We start from the raw sequence: 19,210 nt of genomic DNA on the forward strand, positions 1-19,210 counted from the left end.
ACTATTTTTCAGTATTTAGTTTTTCACAAGAAATCGATTGTTGTACTACTCTCATTTACTAGCAGTTAAACAGCATAGCACTAAAAACCTATCTGTATTTTCTATTTTTCCCTTCTGTACGTTTGTGGTTTTCAGGACATACGGTGTCAGGAGAAACTTTGATGATGTCAAGATCAACATGAATTCTCCATTGTCCTGTTTCATTTCTCCTAAGTCTACTGTATATTACCCGAGCTGAAATCTATATTCCAGTCCATTTGCATATTTGAAGACATTTCCAACTCCGCCTCTCATCGCTCTTCTGATTCATGCACAGACGGTTCCGAGCGTGTGTCTTCCACTGCTTCATGATGGAACCATCACAGCAACTAATCAGACTTCCCGCCAGTATCCTAGTTCCCAGGTTCCTTGTTAAACAATATTTAAAGATTGGAATTTGTACAAAGTAGCTTCCAAGTTTTATAATGCATCATTTTACATCTTTCGTAATTAAAAGCAGCACAATAAGGTTGTTTGTGCATTTGGTGTTTTTCTTCAGCCTACGGTGAGGTGAACTGGCGGAGAGCCCTCCTCGCTCAGCTCAGCCTGCAGTTAGAGATTTCTGGTCCGTGGCCCGCTTCTCACGTGTTCTTAATACTTGCTGTTGCGCCCAGTCCTGAGAGAAGTTCAGAAGGAAGTGGAGGCACGCTGTTCCTTTGAAGCCACGTGGACCCAGGACAGAGACATCATTGTAGGGGCTCAGGATTCTGCTCCCCCTGCTGGCGCCCCTTCCAGACCCCCCGCCTGCCCTCCCCTAACACCCCTCCCCTTCTGAGGTTCAGGCCACTGATGCTACTCTGCCTCATGTACCGGGTCTTTAACCCTTTCTCCCGTTTCACCAAAGACTTGGACTCTGTTTTCTACCCCCAGACCCCCTCCCCATGTCCCAGCAGGGCCCACAGCCCCAGCCTATCCAACAGCAAACAGCCTCGGCTGCCTTCAGAGACCCACTTCCCCAGCCACATGCAGGGCTTGTCATAAAGGTGACTCTTCTGAAATCCTAGAAATCCCTTCTCTGACCCCAGCTTCCTGAGCCACCATCTCTACTCTGGTCCACACACACCCTGTTATTTGACCCAACCGAGGATTCTGTTCCTTGTCCCTCCTCTCAGTCTGCCTGTCCTCTCCTGTCCCTTCCTTCCCCGGCCTAGCCCACAGGGTCAGAGGCCTTCATGACACCCTCACCAGCCCTCCTCTGCTCTGATCCTGAAAATTTCTCTGCCAGGAGTCCTGCCAGAACCAACCACCACACACTGTCCCTTAACCCCGTCCCTCTCCTGCCATCCAGGGGCACTCCAGACCTCTCCTCTCCTCAAGGCCCTCATCAGGGCCCTGCTCTCCTCATGAGCAGGAACTCCAAGCCCTCAGGGGGCAGCTCCCTCCGCGTCCCAGCTGCTCCCACCTGCTCCCCACTCCATTCTTTTTCCTGGTAAACTTGCCCAAATCTATACCCATCCTTCCCACCTTCCCCTCTGCCTTACCTGGTTCTCCTTTTTCATGTGTGATTGATCTGTGCTCCCTCCAAGGATTCCCTGCCCTCCGCCAGGCCTCCTTCTCATCCTCTCCAGTGGCTCTTTCCCCTCAGCCTGTAGATGGTCTCCTCCTTGCTAAAAACAAACAATGAAACAACACTCTCCTCCAACCATGGCCCTACCTCCCTCCCTCCCTTCCTGGAAGAGTCGCTCATGCTCAGCTCCCTTCTCAACTCCTCTGGCCTGTCCAGTCCCTCTCCTCCTTGGCCCTCCCCTGACATTTGAGCCCTGAGGCCGCTCCCTTTCCCCCCAGATCCTCTCTCCAGCTCTAGTGAATCCTTTTCCTCTTGTTCTCTCAGGGCATATCCATCTCCGATGTGTACCCTCCTCCCCTGCCATCTCCTCTCTCAGACCCACTGTCCCCAGGCCGTCACCTCCAAGCTGATGACTTCCCACATCCAGCCTCCTACCCCACGTGCCTGTCAGCGCAGGCCCACCCGCACTCCACCCCGTGCGGCCCGCTGCACCATCCTTCACGGGTCTGTGGACACCGGCAAGCGTCCATCATCACCTGGGACACCGGCCTTCCCCACGGGGCTCTCGACTCTGCAAGGACAGGGGCCGTGTCTTCTACCTGAATTCTACAGCCACGGTGCCTGGCATGTAGTAGGTGCTCAATACAGTAAGTCCCCTACATACGAGCAAGTTCCATTCCGAGAGCTCATTCGCAGTCCAACAAAGTTAGCCTAGGTACACAACAAACACAATCAGCTATATCGTACTGTACTGTAATAGGTTTATCATACTCTTCACACAAATAATACATAAAAAAACAAAAACAAACAATAGAACTTAAAAAAATTTTTATTTATTTTTGGCTGCCTTGGGTCTTTGTTGCTGCGCGCGGGCTTTCTCTAGTTGCGGCGAGTGGGGGCTACTCTTCATTGCGGTGCACAGGGTGCGCGGGCTTCTCACTGCGGTGGCTTCTCTTGTGGTGCACGGGCTCTAGGTGCATGGGCTCAGTAGTTGTGGTTCGCGGGCTCAGTAGTTGTGGCTCGCAGGCTCTAGAGCGCAGGCTTAGTAGTTGTGGCGCATGGGCTTAGTTGCTCCGCGGCCTGTGGGGTCTTCCTAGACAAGGGCTTGAACCTGTGCCCCCTGCATTGGCAGGCGGATTCTTAACCACTGCGCCACCAGGGAAGCCCAAAGAAAACATGTTTAATCTTACAGTACAGAACCTTGAGAAGTACAGTAGTACAGTACAACAGCTGGCATCCAGGGGCTGGCATTGAGTGAACAGGAAAGAAGAGTTACTGACTGGAGGAGGGAGAGGAGGTGGGAGACGGTAGAGCTGAAGGATCGTCAGCAATAGGAGTCGAAGGGCAAGCTGCAATTTCACTCACACCAGACGCTGATGGCACAGGTTCCTTGCTGCAACCAGATATATGTTTGCCTCTTTGAAAGTTCGCAATTTGCAGGTTTGTATGTAGGGGACTTACTGTAAGTATGTTCAAACTGCTAACTACTGTCCGCCCTCTCGGATCACAGCCTCTAACTACCCTGATGCTCAAGCTGGAGAGCGAGCCCTTCCGCATAGCTCTCCTCCTCCCCTCAGATCCAGCCTGAGTCCCTAAGGGCTGCCTCAGCCCCCATTCTCCCTCTCCTGAGCCTGGCAGTAGCTTCCCATTTGGCTCCCTCCTCCTCCCTGGCCCACTAGGCAGCCTGTGCCTCCCCTCAGAAATTAGCAGAGTGACAGGTTTTACTTTTACCTTTGTGTGCCCCAGGGTTCTTATCTTAAAGCGAAACAATAAGTACCTCCAACCCCACCCTGGTTTCACAGCTTTGTAGAGGGTGCAATGAACTCATAATGAAAGCACTTAGAATTGTGCCAAGCACATCGTAAACACTCAAGAAATGTCAATTATTATAAATATCACTTGTTGCACGAATTTGCTGTCCTTTCAAACAAAGGATGCACACATCTTTGTAAGTGCTGAATTTGTATAATGCTTGCTTTGAAATACCAAACCTTTGTATGGGGAGGAGTGTTTAAAACTGGTCGTATTTAGGTCCTGTTTGCCTAATGAGCCCTTTACCATTTGCAAGTATGGAAATTTTACCCTAAGCCAGTTATATGGGCCTGTGTCCCCATGTGGACACTAGATGGCGCTGCAGCATAGAGTGGCTGTTGGGACCTGGAAAAAGCCGGCAGTGCCACCTGACCCTCTCCTCTCCAATTTAACCGTTAGCCTGGGGTGGCGGCACCGTGGCTTAGAATCGAATCCTATGATGGCAGAGTGTATTAATGTCTCTCTAGTGACCGCTCCACTGTGAACACTCAGACCCTGCACATCACACATCCCTCACAGCAGCCTGGACGTGAGGCAGGCCAAGGATGGCTTCTCGGGTTTCCGGATGAGGAAGCAGGCCCAGAGCAGCACAGAGTCACCCGGCGACACATGGAGCACAGACCCTGCACGCGGCCGGGTCCCCAAGGTTCAAACGTGCTGGTGGAGCTGGGGAAGCGGCGCCGCCAGGCCTCCGGTGCCCGGGCCACGCACCCACGCCTCCCAGGGGCTGGACTGACCCCCTCACCCACCCGGGAACCAGACGGTCCGGCAGCGCACGCAGGAAGCACGAGCCAGAAGGGAGCACCAGATTTTCTCTTTTCCAGAAATGTATTTTCAGTTTTTAAATAAAAGGCTTTGCTTCTACAATAATAGTGAACGCACATTATAAGAAATTCAAGGGACTTCCCTGGTGGTCCAGTGGTTAAGACTCCCAATGCAGGGGTCCCGGGTTCGATCCCTGGTGGGGGAACTAGATCCCACATGCTGCAACTAAAAGAGCCCTGCAACTAAAAGAGACCACATGCAGCAATTAAAAGATCCCGCGTGCTGCAACTAAGACCCAGCAGCAGCCAAATAAATAAAAAGAAAGAACTTCCAGTAACACTGAAGAGCACAAAAAAGAAAATTTTCAAGTGCTCTGGAAGGCCAGCACCCCCAGAAGCATCGAGGGAGACATCTGTCTATGCACCTATTCAGAGAAAAGGACAGGTAGATTGATGGAAATTTTTACCAAAAAGTGTTCACACGGTACGTGCTCTTTTTGGGAAAAGTGTTTAACAGAAAGGAAAAAAAAAAAAAAAAAAGAAGAAGCCTAAATGTAACTAAAGAAATTGCCAAGCTGCAAATAATTAAAAGGAAAGAAAAATACCCAGGGACTGAATTCATTCTTGAAATATGCTTCAACTGTAGATGGCATCTCTTGACAGCCTGTGGATTTAGGATGAGGAAATGAGCTCACCCACTTCCTATCTCTTCCCCCCTCCCAAATGTTGTGAGTTCTTATTTTTACATTGTCAAGGTTTGTAACTACCTGCATCCTGTCCTGTAACCATCCTTCCCACCATTGTTTGGCCCCTGCTCTGTGCGTGCGCGGGTCCCCTGCTCACTGCCAGTCCTTTTAGAGTGGGTTTCCCAGCCCTCCATTCTTGAGTTCTTGACTTTGATTCACCTCATGTTTGACTTGACTTGTCCCCAAGAAGTCTGTTCAGGGAGGGCTTTGGTGGTCACAGCCAAGAGGGGTGGCTGCTAGGAGCAAGGTTGGAGGCCTCAATTCTGAAAAGGGGGTGGGCGGGCTATAAAATCGGCTGATTTATGCCCAGTGAAACTGGCATAAATCCCCAATGTAGGAACAAGCACTAATACTTTCCAGTGTGACTCCTTGCTGAACAGAGTCTTCAACTTGTATTTGGTTGCACATAGTTGAAGTCTTAGAATTTGGAAATAAAGAAAATGACTAGGGTGGGGAACCCAGAGAGTATTGTTTTCTTTTTTTTGGCCGCACCATGCAGCATGTAGGATCTTAGTTCCCCAACCAGGGATCCAACCCATGCCCCCTGCATTGGGAGCACAGAGTCTTAACCACTGGACCACCGGGGAAGTGCCTTGTTTTCAAAGAAAGGACATGCCAGATTTCTGGCTCAGGGGGCCTCTGTGACCAGGCCACCACCACTACCCTAACAGCACCCGCCCCCAACACACACACACACACACACACACACACACACACACACACACTTCATACCTTTGACAGCAGTGCCTAATCCCATATTCACCTGGAAAAACCCAACTTCTCCTTCAAGACCAAGGTCAAATGACACCTCCTCTGTGAAGCCTTTTGTATGTTCTGGATTATTGCTTGGCAAATATTTACTTCTCTGCCTTCCCACTTTGGCAGTGGTATACCTCCAGGTCCCTTTGCTCCTGGGCTCTGCTATGTGACTTGCTTTGGCCAATGAGATATTTGGAGACAAAACGTGGAGTACAGCCTTGGCATGAGCTGGTGGCAGAGCCCACCCACTCGTGTTTCTGCCATTGCCACAAGCACACCTTTCCCTGCATGGCCTAGTGGTTCCAGGAGAATGAGAGGCAGGGTAGACCTCCATGTAATCCATGCCCAGGAGCCAGTCTAACCAGGCCCAGCTGAAATTGTCAGGGCTGCCCCAGTCAGTGTGCAGACACATGAGCCAGAAATAAATGCTTGTAACAGTAAGTTATTGAATTATGGGGTCATTTGTTATGCAGCATTGTTGTGACAATAGTTGACTGATACACGTTCTCTGTTCATTTCCTCTTTTGTGCTTGAGATGCACTTTGTGCCCACAGCTTTACTTATTAACTGTAGGGCTGATTTTGTAGCAGAGTCTGCCCTCCCTCTGGCCTGTGAACAGTTTGAAGAAAGGACTGCCTCTCATTCAATTCTGACTCCCCAGTACCCAGCTAGATGGCACCCAATATCATTCTTTCCATCAGCACTCTGTCCAGGATAGCCAAGTCCAAGTGGAGAGCCCAGGCCTCTGCTTCCAGGACTCACCTGCAAGTATGGACAAGAAGGTTCCAAAGTCCTAATCTTCGGTACCCACTGCTGGGGAAAACACTCAGGGCATAGCTGCTCTTACCTGGGAGCACCAGGGACCACAGTGGCTGCTTTCCTAGCCAGGTAGTGTATGAAAACAGGGAGAAGACCCTGGTAAGTAGATGTAGGGGGGTGGGAGAAAACTAAGCTCTTTGTCCAAATAGAAACAAAGAGCCTTGGGGTATGGAAATCCTGGAAGCCTTCCTTACAAAGTGCCCGAGTATCCAGGGGCAGTGAAGGCCATGTCACTAATATAATACAGACCCACCCTGGGAGAATGAGTACTGAGAGCCAGGGTTCTGGCACAAGGAGAGCAGCTGTGGACTGGGTTTTCCAAACTCTGCCCATCAGCATCTTGCGATGCTAATCCTGGTTCCACCTACCCTACTTTCCTTAAAATTGGTCATCCAAACCAGAACACATTGGTGAGTGAAAGGAGACACTGTTAATAATTGTGCCAGGACAACCAGCATAAGCAGGGACATATGGTCAGGCCTGTGTATCGGACCAAGACCTAGACGCAGTACTGCTCAGGGGCCAAGGGTGTAGGCTCCAGAGTTAAGAGACCTGGGTTCAAATGTGCCTCTTTGTGGCTCTGAAGCCAGGGCAAGCGAGTGGCCTCTGTGTGATTCAGTTTCCTGATTTATAAAACAGAGATGATGGGGTTGTGCCTGCTCCTGGTAAGCACTTCCTAAATGTTAGCTATCCTTTTAACTGTTACTCTTTTCACTAAATGGGTCCTTTATTGCTAGATCTCAGAAACACAACAAAAGGATTTCTTGAGAAGAACAAGCCCACGTTCTGAAAGGAGCCCTGAATAGTTTTCGCCACGCAGAGGGCTCCTGTGGTACCTCCACCCTCCTCTCTAAGGAGCTGGTGTGACTGACACTGACCAGTCTGGCCAGGGCACCTGCAGCCAAACTTGGATCTTCTGGACGCACCAGCTTTCCTGATTCAGGAGCCTCAGGACTAACCTCAGATGATGCTTATTCCTCACCTGCTCAAAACCTGGCCTTGTAAGTGCTGGATCTTCCTCAACTGCTTTCTGCAGGGCCTTGGTTTCCCTCCAACAAGCCTGGCACACTGCCAGGGGCCCATTTACTGGTTGCAGGAGGAGCCAGGCAAACTGGAGGCTGCTGGGCCCTCCCCTCCCAGAAGCCAGGCCAGCGCACACAGGGCCCCCTGGCATGTTTGCTTGATCCACTTGGCCAATCAGATATTCCCTCCCAGGACTTTGAAGCTTGAATGGGAGATCCGGGTGGGGGTGGAGTGTCAGTGAAACTGAGCCACATTAATGGCAGTGCCTTGGAGAGAAGGTTCCCCAGGCCCCTGCGTGGCCATTATTCTGCCATCTGGAGGCCTGGTTGTTCAGCAGTTCTCCCAGGCTGTGTGCTGCCTCACTAACTTTCTCATAAGTCCCCTGGAGCGAAGAGTTGCTTCAGTTCACCAGCTTGTGAGGCTGAACTTCCCAAGAAGCAGCCTCGGAATCTCTGCAGCTCTGTGTCTTCCCCAGCCCGGGGGGCTGGTCTGCCATCTGGGCTCCTGCTTCTGACTCTGCCTTCTCTTTCAGATCAGCCGGTAGCAGTGGGAGTTGGTAAAACGTGTCACTTCTGGCTCCAGGTTCTTTCTGAAGAAAGAACTCCCTGGGCATCCATGGTTACACCAGCACACCCCTCTAGCCACTGCAAATAGCGCTGTTTAATCACTTCCCACCCGGGGGGCCTGAGAACCAGCGCTCCCCATGGCAAGGCCTGGCAAATGCTAGTTCTGCAGAATGCTGATAAGGGGTGCACAGAGCAGTGCTCCTGCAGGCCTGGGGTACTGGCTGCTTAAGCACAGTGAAAAGCTGTCTTCACTGAAGGAGTTCGCAAGGGGCCCTCACTTGCCAACCCACCTCCAAGAGGTTGACTAAGTCGGCATTGCTCAAATGTGTTCAACCCCTGGGTCCTTTTTGTCAGGACCATCTTGTGAATCTGATGTTCTGTGGAACACACTGGGAAAGGCATGGAGACAGGTAGAGATGGATGAGAGCAGGAGAATCAGATTTTGAGAGGACCAAAGAAGGAGAAGGGAAAGGATGGAGCACAGAAAAGAGCACAAGAAAAGGATGAGAAGCCACCCAGAGTTTCCAACATGGAAGATGCAGTGGGCCCAGGCTCCAGGAAGCCTGAGAGTTGCCTCTGACCAATTCAGGGATATTATTATTACATCTATTGATGGCCAATATTAATACAAATAAATGACTGCCCAAGAAGCCACACCTGAGACTTTAGTATTAACTGGAGAAGGGGCTGTGGCCTGTAAAGAGCGCCCCCTGGCATTCTTCCACCTCCTTGTGGTCAGGGTTACCGGGCGCCCAGCCCAGGACAGGTTGATTGGCAGCCTCTGGTCTAGAAGCTGATTTCATTCATTCATTCATTCATTCACTCATTTATCAATTCAAAAACGTCTCCGTGGTCATCTGGTTTGTGTGAATGAGAGTGTGGCTTGACAATGCAAGCTTGTTAAAATGTCTTGGGTAAAATAAACATTTTACCAAATGATTTTAGACCTGAAATCTTGGAGAAAATACAGTTTAAAACCCGAAGAAACAGACTTCCCTGGTGGTGCAGTGGTTAAGAATCCACCTGCCAATGCAGGGGACATGGGTTTGATCCCTGGTCCAGGAAGATCCCACATGCCGCGGAGCAACTAAGCCCATGTTCCACAATTACTGAGTCTGCGCTCTAGAGCCCGCGAGCCACAACTACTGAAGCCCACGTGCCTAGAGCCTGTGATAAATAAATAAATAAATAAATAAATAAATAAATAAATAAATAAAACCAGAAGAAACAACAGGAGAAATCAGTTATGTGATTAGGTAAGAATTAATGGTGGAGAGATTGAATCAAGATGGCAGCCTGAGCACCTGTTTCAACCCGATCGAAAAAATATGTATTTTTAAAAAATCTATCAGGACTTCCCTGGTGGCGCGTTGGTTAAGAATCCACCTGCCAATGCAGGGGACATGGGTTCGATCCCACGGGAAGATCCCACATGCCATGGAGCAACTAAGCCCGTGCACCACAAGTACTGAGCCTGCGGTCTAGAGCCCGCAAGCCATAACTACTGAGCCTGCGCACCACAACTACTGAAGCCCATGCTCCTAGAGCCCATGCTCCACAAGAGAAGCCAACGCAATGAGAAGCCTAAGCACCGCAACGAAGAGTAGCCTGCACTCACTGCAACTAGAGAAAGCCCGCGCGCAGCAACGAAGACCCAACACAGCCAAAAATTAATTAATTAATTAATTTTAAATATATATATATTTTTAAAATCTATCATGGGCTAGAAACTACAAAGGGATATCCTCATTATCAGAAACTATGAGGAGTAAAGGATGCTGAAGAGTGAAAGGCAAATAGCTGGAATTGAGTTGAAGGTGAAAGTCCAGCCATAAATGTTCAGAAGAGGATTCTGTAAAGGGAGGGGCTGGCCTTTGGGGTGCACCAAGGGCAGGGCAGGCGGGCACAGGAAGCAGGAGAGGCCCAGGCGGCTGACAAGGTGACCGGGGGCGTGTGGCTCCTCCCCCACCCCACTGCACCAAGCAGCTGGCAACGGATGCTGCTAGCAGACAGCAGAGATATAAGGACAAACCAGGGGGACTTATTTAACACATGGGGCCGGACTGTTTCCTTAAGAAACAGTGAGCCCTTTATCAAAAGATAAAGACTGACAGCCAACAGAAAAACCAGGGTGAAGATGCCATCAGGCAGGTCACAGAAAAAGAAATACAAATAACTAATACTCATATGAAAAGATTCTGGATCTCACTGATAATTAAAGAAATGCTAATTAAAACAACAAGATACAAATTGTTCACCCCTGGCAAGGATTTGGAAAGATTGCGGATGCTCAGGGCTGGTGAGGGTGTGGGGAAGGGCTCATACACACGGCTGATGGGATGTAAACTGGTAAACCTTTCTGGAGGACAATTTGACATCAGCCATCAAACAGAATTATTAAGGCACTGGAAAAAAATATGATAAAATATTTTTTATATTCTTGGAGTGGGGAAAACTTTCCTAAGCAAGACAACATCTAGAAGCCCTAAAGGGAAAAGTGGACAGATTTGACCTCATAAAAATGTAAAACTTCTGTAGGGCTAGAGACCATATCAAAGACAAAAGGCAAATGATAGACATTAGGTACAACATGCATAATAACCTGAAATATGCAGAGTCCCTTCATATCAAAGGATGAAGCTTTATTTTCCAAGATATAAAGGGTCAAAGGACAAGAACAGGCAATTTGCAAGGGAAGAAATTCAAATGGCCACTAGTTGAGAAATGACATTTATGCTCACTAGGGATCAGAGAAATGCAAATTTTTAAAGTGATAATATCTAACGTGGGGAAGAAGAAAGGCGTGCTCCTGTATAGTGTGGGCTTTTGGGCTGGTACAGTCTTTTGAAGGACAATGGGGAGAACCCATCAGCATATGTAAAATGTGCAGATAAACTTCTATGAATCTATTCCTTAGAAATACTTGCTCAACGGTTCGTGGAAATGTGAACAAGTATGTGCATCACAGAACTATTTGTATTAGAGAAAAACCAAAGATAATCTAAATAATCAGAGAGTGGGAAGAGTAAGGGGAGTTCACTTTTTATATTTTTGTATTGTTTGAACTTTTTCTATTTAGTGTTTTTTAAATTAATGCCATGTGTCTGACTTTCAAGAAATTATTTAGAGTGAGCTGAAATTCCAGCACCTCCCATCCCTAAATCCCATTTAAATGTCCTTGAAATCAACCCCAACAGGAGCCCGAGTGCCACAACTAAGGAGCCGGCGAGCCACAGCCAAGAAACCCGCCTGCTGCAACTAAGACCGCGCGCAACCAAATAAACAAATTTTTTTTTTCTTTTTTTAAAGAGGAGCATAGCTCAGAATCTGAGTCCATATAATCCAGCCCCTCCTAATGGGAAGAGATGAAGAAATGGAATCCCTTCACACAGCCCCTCTCCCACCTGGCTGGGGAGGCTGACGTGCGGTGAGTATGCGGTCATAACTGCGTGGAGGAAGCTGGCCGGTGGCCGGTGCCCATATCTGGACTGAGCGCTCTACTCGGCCCAAGAGAGGGAACCAGGACAACAGCCCCATCCTCCAGCCTCAGGTCTGAAATTGCTCGGAGTGGAATAAGGAAGAGAGCTCACCCGTCTCACCCAAAGTCGTGGGGTATTTACAGTGAGGACACAGACTTGGGAACCCAGGAGAACAACCTGGATGCAGGTCTTTGCTCTGTCCTCCCCCAAGTAGCACGAGTGACCCAGCCCTCCCCAGGGTGCTGCCCTTCTCTCTGCCTCCACCGTTTGGTCTCCTCTCACTCATGACTCTACCTCCTCTCTGTGTCATTACTCCTACTCAGGGCTAATAGTCAAGATACCTAACAACTACTAAAGCATGGGCATCTACCAAGCAGAACAGACACCAGCCGTAAGAATGGGTAGAGGTAGCAAATTATCCCAGAACTCAGTGGCCTAGAACAACAAATATTTATGATCACACACACGTATGGGTCAAGAATTTGGAGCTGCTTACCTGGGTGGTTCTGGCTCGGGGTCTCTCGTGAAGTTGTGGTCAAGATGTTGGTTGAAGTTGTAGTCATTTGAAGGCTTGACCGGGCCTGGAGGATCTGCTTCCTAGGTGTCTCACTCACAAGGCTGTAGGCAGGAGGTCTCAGTGCATCACCAGTGGGCCTCTCCATCGGGCTGCTTGAGCATCCTCACAATGTGGCAGCTGGCTTCCCCAGAAGGAGTGACTCAGGGAGCAAGACAAAGTCACAATGTCTTTTTTTTTTTTTTTTTTTTTTTAGTATTTATTTGGCTGCACCGGCCTTAGTTGCGGCACGAGGGATCTTCACTGCAGCGTGCAGGCTCCTTTAGTTGTGGCATGTGGGATATTTGGTTGCGGCATGCAGGCTCTTAGTTGCGGCATGCAGGATCTAGTTCCCTGGCCAGGGATCAAACCCAGGCCCTCTGCACTGGGAGTGCAGAGTCTTAACCTCTGGACCACCAGGGAAGTCCCAAAGTCACAATGTCTTTTATGACCTAGCCTTGAAAGTCACATGCTCATTTCTGCAGTATTCTAGGGTTACACTCATCAGCTATATTCTGTGTGGGAGGGACTACACAAGCGTGTAAATACCAGGAGGTGAGGATCAATGGGAGCATTTTGGAGACTGGCTACCACAGTACCCTATCACTCCCTGCTTAAAGCCTCTGATGGCTTCCCACCACCCTTAGAATCAAACACAAATGCCTGGCCATGGCCTGCAAAGCCTGGCATGAACTGGCCCCTACCTACTGTCCAATCTCATCATGTCCTTCTTCTCTTTTGGCTGTGCCACTCGGCCTGTGGCATCTTAGTTCCCCAACCAGGGATCAAACCTGTGCCCCCTGCAGTGGAAGCTCGAGTCTTAATGACTGGACCATCAGGGAAGTCCCTCATCGTGTTCTTCTTTACCCACTAAACACACCAACCTTCCATATATCCCTCAGCTTCCCCAATTCATCCTTTATATTTTCTGCTCCCTCTGCCTAGAATTCTCCTTACCCAGATCTTTGCGTGGCTGGTTCCTTCTCATCTTTCAGGTCTCAGGTCAAATGTCACCTCCTCAGACAAGCTTCCCTGACCACCTTATCAAAAATATAGCCCCTGCCCTAGCCTGTCACTCTCTTTCACATCACCTTGTGTTTTTGGTTGTTGTTCACTGTTACATGTGTGTAGATGCTACGTGAGTGATGATACATAATTTGCATTTTATGGTTTGCCATGCAGTCAGTTGCAATGTCATGCTACCTTTCCTTAGGAGATGCCCATCCACATCCCTGCGTGCTAACTACTTCCTAGCACTGACCTCTATCTGAAATCATCTTGTTTATTGCCGTTCTCCCTTCATGTACCAGCAAGAGTTCTTGTTTACAAGCAACAGACTCCTCTCTAGCTGGTCTAAGCTGGAAAGGAATTTGTTAAAGGATATTAGGTACCTCATAAAATCTCCAGGAAAACAGAGAACCAGGCAAGGAGGCCATCTGTGTGGATAACCCCCATTGCTCACACCGTCATTTGCCCTGGGGGTGCACTTGATGTTGGACACCACCATTGGGGTGCCTGCTCCTGCTGCCTCTGAGAGCCGGGTGGATCTGCTGTCATCCTCTCTAGAGAAGATGCCTTGGCACCTGCTTCTCAGTGACACTTAGCCTCATGCAAGTGCATCAGATTGGTGGCGTCTTAAGTCACATGCTCTGCCCCATCTGCAGGTGAGGCTGGGAAACGATCTGGCTTCCGCCATGGGGAGGTGTGAGTTCATTGGGTGGGGAATTCTCAAAATATAGGAAGCGTGTTCCTTGGTTTTGAAGCCAAAGTGAGTTGATGACGTTTATCCTCCACAATCTACCCCCTTAGTTACTTAACCTCATCATCAACCCTTCTTCCATACTTAATCTTACAAACAACAACAGAACCCAATAGAAAGCTGAGAGCTGTTTCTCAAAAAGAAAATAGTTACTTGCAGAGAAAATTCATGGCTTCACTCCAAAACTCAGGGCTTTCTGCTGTTCTCTGACCATCTTGCTCATGTACCTATTTCTTGCTTGCCTAGAGCAGCCCTCTGGGTAAGTGTTATAAGAGCCGGGACCTTGTTCATCTCTATATCCTCACAACCTAGAACAGTGCCTGGCACATCACAGGTACCCATAAATGTTAAGCTGGTGAATTGTGTCCATGAAGTTCCCTCCCAGTGAACAGGGCTGACCTGTGTGACCAGGAGGGAACTGCAGAAGTGGCAGTGTGTGACTTTCAAGCCTCAGCTGCCATGGCTAGCAGCCTCCTTCTTTGGTGGTTCCAATTTCAGGTTTGAGAGAGGGAGAATCCAATTGGCTCATGTGGCCTATTTGTACCAAGCCATAGATTATCGGGGGGGGGGGGCCTATAAATTGGGGTCTCTGAGGAAAGGGGTCTGCCCACTTTGGCCATCAGAAGGGGCTATGGCATCCCAGACACTGCGGTTGAGACGTCTAGTACAATGGGGTCACATCTTACATGAGGATTGGATTCGAAAATCTCCATGTAAGACTTTACCCCATATAGTCAGAGTCACTCATGAAAACCCTTTAAATTACCCATACATTTCTCTACTGTATAGTACCATCTATTGAAAATCCACTTCAGCCAGTTTTCCCTTCAGTTGGGAAGAGATAGCTGTTTCTTTGGTTGGGCAGATGAAGTAGTTGGTTTACCTTATGGGTCTTGTTTGAAAAACACATCTTTAGATATTAGAGTCATGATGAGATGCTCACATATAAGGGGCACGTGGGACCCTAGACCACGGAGAGAACCACAGGTTCCCACCACATCTCCGATCTCTGCTCATTGCGGGGCACGCCCTCTCTGAGTAGAAGGGGAGGCCCTATTTAAATCGTCCTGTCTTCTCCCCTCCCCTCCTCTCCTTCCCGATTTCCTCTCTCTCCCCCCCTTTTTTTTTTTTTTTTTTTTTTTTTATGCGGTACGTGGGCCTCTCACTGTTGTGGCCTCTCCCGTTGCGGAGCACAGGCTCTGGACGCTCAGGCTCAGCGGCCATGGCTCACGGGCCCAGCCACTCTGCAGCACGTGGGATCCTCCCGGAAGGGGGCACGAACCCGTGTCCCCTGCATCGTCAGGCGGACTCTCAACCGCTGCGCCACCAGGGAAGCCCTCTCCTCCCTTTTGAACGAATATATACTACAAGGTTTAATGATTAAAAAAAAAATCCACTTGCTCTCATTGGATCTACACATGAATTGCAAGGAAGTCTGAATATAAGAGGAAGAAAACTAATCTGATGTCAGTGAGAAAGCCCGGAGCACAGAAGTAAAAGAAGAAAGCAGTGAAATTGTATTGCTAATCCTATTCTCTGAAAAGGATGTCTCACGTGAAATGAAAGAAGATTTTAGAAAACAGCTATTACCAATTCTCGGGGTGATAAGACAAGGACAGTGCAGGGCAAGTGGGTGCCCGTCACATTAGCTTGTCACTGGAAGCTGTGATTAATAGGATTAGAGGAGATTGGATTATTAAACAAGATAGGCAAGAGAAACCTCTGTGGCAAATGGGGGAAATTAATGGAGAGATGGAAGCAAAGCTCGGGGAAAATGCCGGACATTTAGGATAAAGTGTGAAGATTTAATATGGGGCGGGGGGGGGGGGGGGAAGTTCCTGAAGTTTATAAATAAATCAATGGAACGGGATCAGTAATCAAAACTTGTTTGTTTTCTCTCTTCCTATTTCCCTCTCCCTCCCTTCTACCCTCCCTCTAGCGTGGGCGCGCGCTCGCTCGCGCGCGCTCTCTCTCTCTCTCTCTCTCTCTCTCTCTCTCTCACACACAGACACACACACACACACACACACACAGACACACACACACACACACACACGTACACACACACAAGGGCAGAGAGTTTTTTCTGTTTTCTTCACAGCTGTCTCCCCAGAACTTAAAACAGTGCCTAGCACATAGTAAGCCCTTAACATTTGCTAAATTGTTACAATGAAGTAAGATGTACCATCTTGTACCAATTCAAATGAGAAGCCAACCCGACTCTAAGATATATTCTGGTGAAATTCCTAAACTTGATGGAAAAATAAAGGCTTCTCCCAACTTTCAAGCAGAAGAAACAAAGTCAGATGACTTTCAAAAATGTTGATAACCAGCACAGCTTTGAACTTCACGTGGCAACAGCCATTGCCTGAGACAATAAAGTGAAAACTACAGGATCCTTAGGGGACAAGGGCCCCCCAGGACTCCCGAAGCCAGGAAGAAAATTAAAGGAAATCTCGGACCCGGAAACTCAGGAAAATGGACTCGCCAGCCTTTGGTGAAATGCAGAGACTAAAGTACACCTGCAAAGGGAGAGCCCTTCGTTCTGCTTCTGATGCTTATGGAGCACCTTCTGTGGGCCACTGGGCCTTGGGTTCTCATGGGAGGAAGCAGTCAGTCAATGAACAAACGACTGAATCAACACTTGGGAGAGCAGCGCTGGCCTTGCTGCCTTAACTTGGCAGGGCTGGTGGGGCTGGCGGGGCTGGAGGGGGCAGCCTCAACCCTCCGCCGGGACAGCTGGGGAGGCTGCAGCCCAGCCCACCACTGGCAACTGCAGCTCTGTGACACTTCAGGTCACCTGGGTGGTGACCAGAGGGGTAGTCTCCCCAGACCCTGTGATCCCTCTGCACAGCCGGGATGGGCTTGGGCTGGGCACCCTCCCTTCCCTCCTGCGCCTGCAGAATTGAGGCAGGGACACAGGAAGAAATGGAGGGGGGGAGATGGCAGCAGCCTCATCGGAGCCCAGCCTAGCATGTTCGCTGTGATGAGAAAAGGGCAGCCTAGGTCCCTCTCTCAGATCCCTGTGGCTCCCACCCTCGTGAGCTCCACCCTGGAACCAGCTTTATTCCTCTGCCGCGAGCCAGACCGGAAGTGAGCCTGCTCGCTCCCACTTCCTCCTGAGCCTCTGCTGTCCCAGGGCAGGCATAACCCAGGACCCGCCCTGACTCCATCCAGGCAGCGTCACAGCCAGCCCCACGGCAGGAAAGGGGCCACTGGGGCCCACCTGGAAATGGGGGAGAACCCTGAAGCCCAGGACCTCGGCCCCCTGTGCTCTCCTCCGCCCATTCCTGGGCCCTGGTTATACCCACAGGCACTTGTTTGTGTGTCCCTTGTCCATTCCAGGATTTATTGTCCATTCTAGGATTTATTGAGTACCTACTACACACTACAAGCTGGTGGACAGAACAGTCTCAAAACCTGCTGTTGCAGGGTTTTTACTCCACAGGGATGACAAAGGCAGAGCCCTACATGGATCAACCGTTCCTGGCTCTCTGAAGTTGCAGAACAATCTTGGACACCTCACCCAACCAGTGCACAGTAAGAAAGTAGGCAAGAGTTTTCTACCTTGGGGACAAAAATAAAAACCCAGGCACTTAAGTGTCACACCTACAGCAGCATTGACTTAATGACTGCAGTTAGAGAAAAAATACCGTTGTCTGAACAGAGACATATTTAGCAAGTTTTGTTATACTGACTGTCATGCTTAATTCCCTTCCCTTTGGAGAAAAAAACAAAAAGCACTGAATGCCCCCTTCCCCAAAAAGGGTAAAAATAAATTATCAGAACAGAAACAAAACTGAAGCCGAGCTCCCTTCAGTCCCAAGCACTGTCTGGTGACTGAATCACCCAGATTTGAGATTATTCTGAAAAGGACAGGAAAGTGGTGCTTTACCTCCTGGGCCAAGGAGCAGCCAAGCTGGGGGTGGAGGGACATGTGGGGAGCCACGGTGCCATCGCCCTGTCCCTTTGTCTTTCAGTCTATGACTCTGTCTCTCTTTTTTTCCTACTGTGTTCTGTGTCTTTGTCCATCACTCTGCTGCTTGGTCACTGTCTCCTGGCCTCTGTTGGTCTCTGCCCGATGACTGTCTCTCTCAGAACACGAGATCTCTCATCTCTGCTTCCCAGTACATCTGCTTTTTCCCTTCTCTCTTTCTCTTTCACTCTCTTTCTCTCTCTCTCCCTGCAGACTGGCTTTCTCATCTCTGCTGAAACACAGCTGGTCTTTTCATGACCCTAAACTTTGGTGCCTATACTAACTGACCCGTCTCTAGGTGACCCAATTCCTAATCCCCAGGCCAGGGAGGGCAATTGGCTCAGCTGCCTCTGGAGTGCTTCCTCTGGGTTGGCCACCTCTCTGTTCTGTGGCTCTGTGAGAGAGTGTGTGTGTGTGTGTGTGTGTGTGTGTGTGTGTGTGTGTGTGTGTGTGTGTGTGTGTGTGTGTGTGTGTGTGTGTAGGGCAGGGCCCATTCTTGGGAATGGCCAGGGGTGTGAAAGTTCTCAGATGAAGAGGCAAACCCTGGGGACACACCTCAAAAAATTCTTCTGTGTTACAAACCCCACAGAAAGAGGTGTTCCTGGAAATCCTTGGGGCAGACCCCACGTGTAATGTTCTCTTTTGCAGATGTTATAAATATATAAATTCCTAATGCTTAAAAAAGACATATTTCACATGTGACTGTGAAATAAGATAGTGAAAAATACATCCCTGTTCTACATGATTCAGGCTGAAAAGTTTTCTAAATGCAGTAGGTTATATTACCATCTTCATGCAGCCTCTTCCTAATTTGAAGATACTATAATTATATACCATGCATTGACATTGCTGGAAATCTATCTAAAAACTTGGCCCAGGAAGGACTTAACCAAAATATGCAGTTTCCTTGATTTAAACTGGCCGAGATTGTGTCTGAAAAATTCTACACATTGTCAGAGACAGCTCTGGGAACAGGGCTTTTCCCTACCTGCTTTATCAAGACCTCCTCACATCTCTGTGAAGGACCAGAAAGGCCTTCAGCCTTCAGCCAGGAGTAGCGGCGAAACGGTGGGGGGTGGGGGTGGGGAAGGGCTCTAGCTTCGGGGCAGGGGTGACTCTAGCTTCTTCTAGATTCTGTGTGCTGAATAAACTACAGAAAGGGGATGTCTGCATTAGCTTCTCTGTAGAAACTAAATACAGCAAAATTCTCTCATCCTGAATCACAGAGAGATTAATTGTTGTTTAAGTGGCTGTTTCTCATCCAAGGCATTTGGCGGTTCTCTCTTGTTTTCTGGGAATTTTTTGAAACCATGGTTTGTCTAGTTTCGAATTGTGCTGTGAGAGTGCCAGGGATGGGCTGGTGCTGAGTTCTGCCGTCCTAGCCCAAGCAGAGAGGCTCTGGTTTGAC

At 49.1% G+C, this 19,210-nt stretch overlaps 1 protein-coding gene across 3 annotated transcripts in view; it reads left to right on the forward strand.

Moving 5' to 3' along the window:
* Window positions 1-4,230, forward strand: part of CRTC3 (CREB regulated transcription coactivator 3) — a 103,345-nt gene extending 99,115 nt beyond the window's left edge. Inside the window, exons 16-19 of one of the 3 annotated variants that reach the window (XM_060005377.1) lie at window positions 136-403; window positions 539-730; window positions 1,871-2,193; window positions 3,826-4,230. Coding sequence is in view for 1 of the 3 variants with exons in the window: in XM_069540467.1 (XP_069396568.1) it covers window positions 136-182 (47 nt within the window). In the remaining 2 variants the exon portion in view is untranslated. Of the gene's footprint in view, window positions 1-135; window positions 504-538; window positions 731-1,870; window positions 2,194-3,825 lie in introns of those variants that run through there. The other 2 variants (XM_060005378.1, XM_069540467.1) reach the window with 2 other exon arrangements.
* Window positions 4,231-19,210: the final 14,980 nt, after the last annotated feature.

The sequence above is a fragment of the Delphinus delphis genome, chromosome 2 (assembly GCF_949987515.2).
Source record: "Delphinus delphis chromosome 2, mDelDel1.2, whole genome shotgun sequence".
NCBI classification, from domain to species: domain Eukaryota; kingdom Metazoa; phylum Chordata; class Mammalia; order Artiodactyla; family Delphinidae; genus Delphinus; species Delphinus delphis.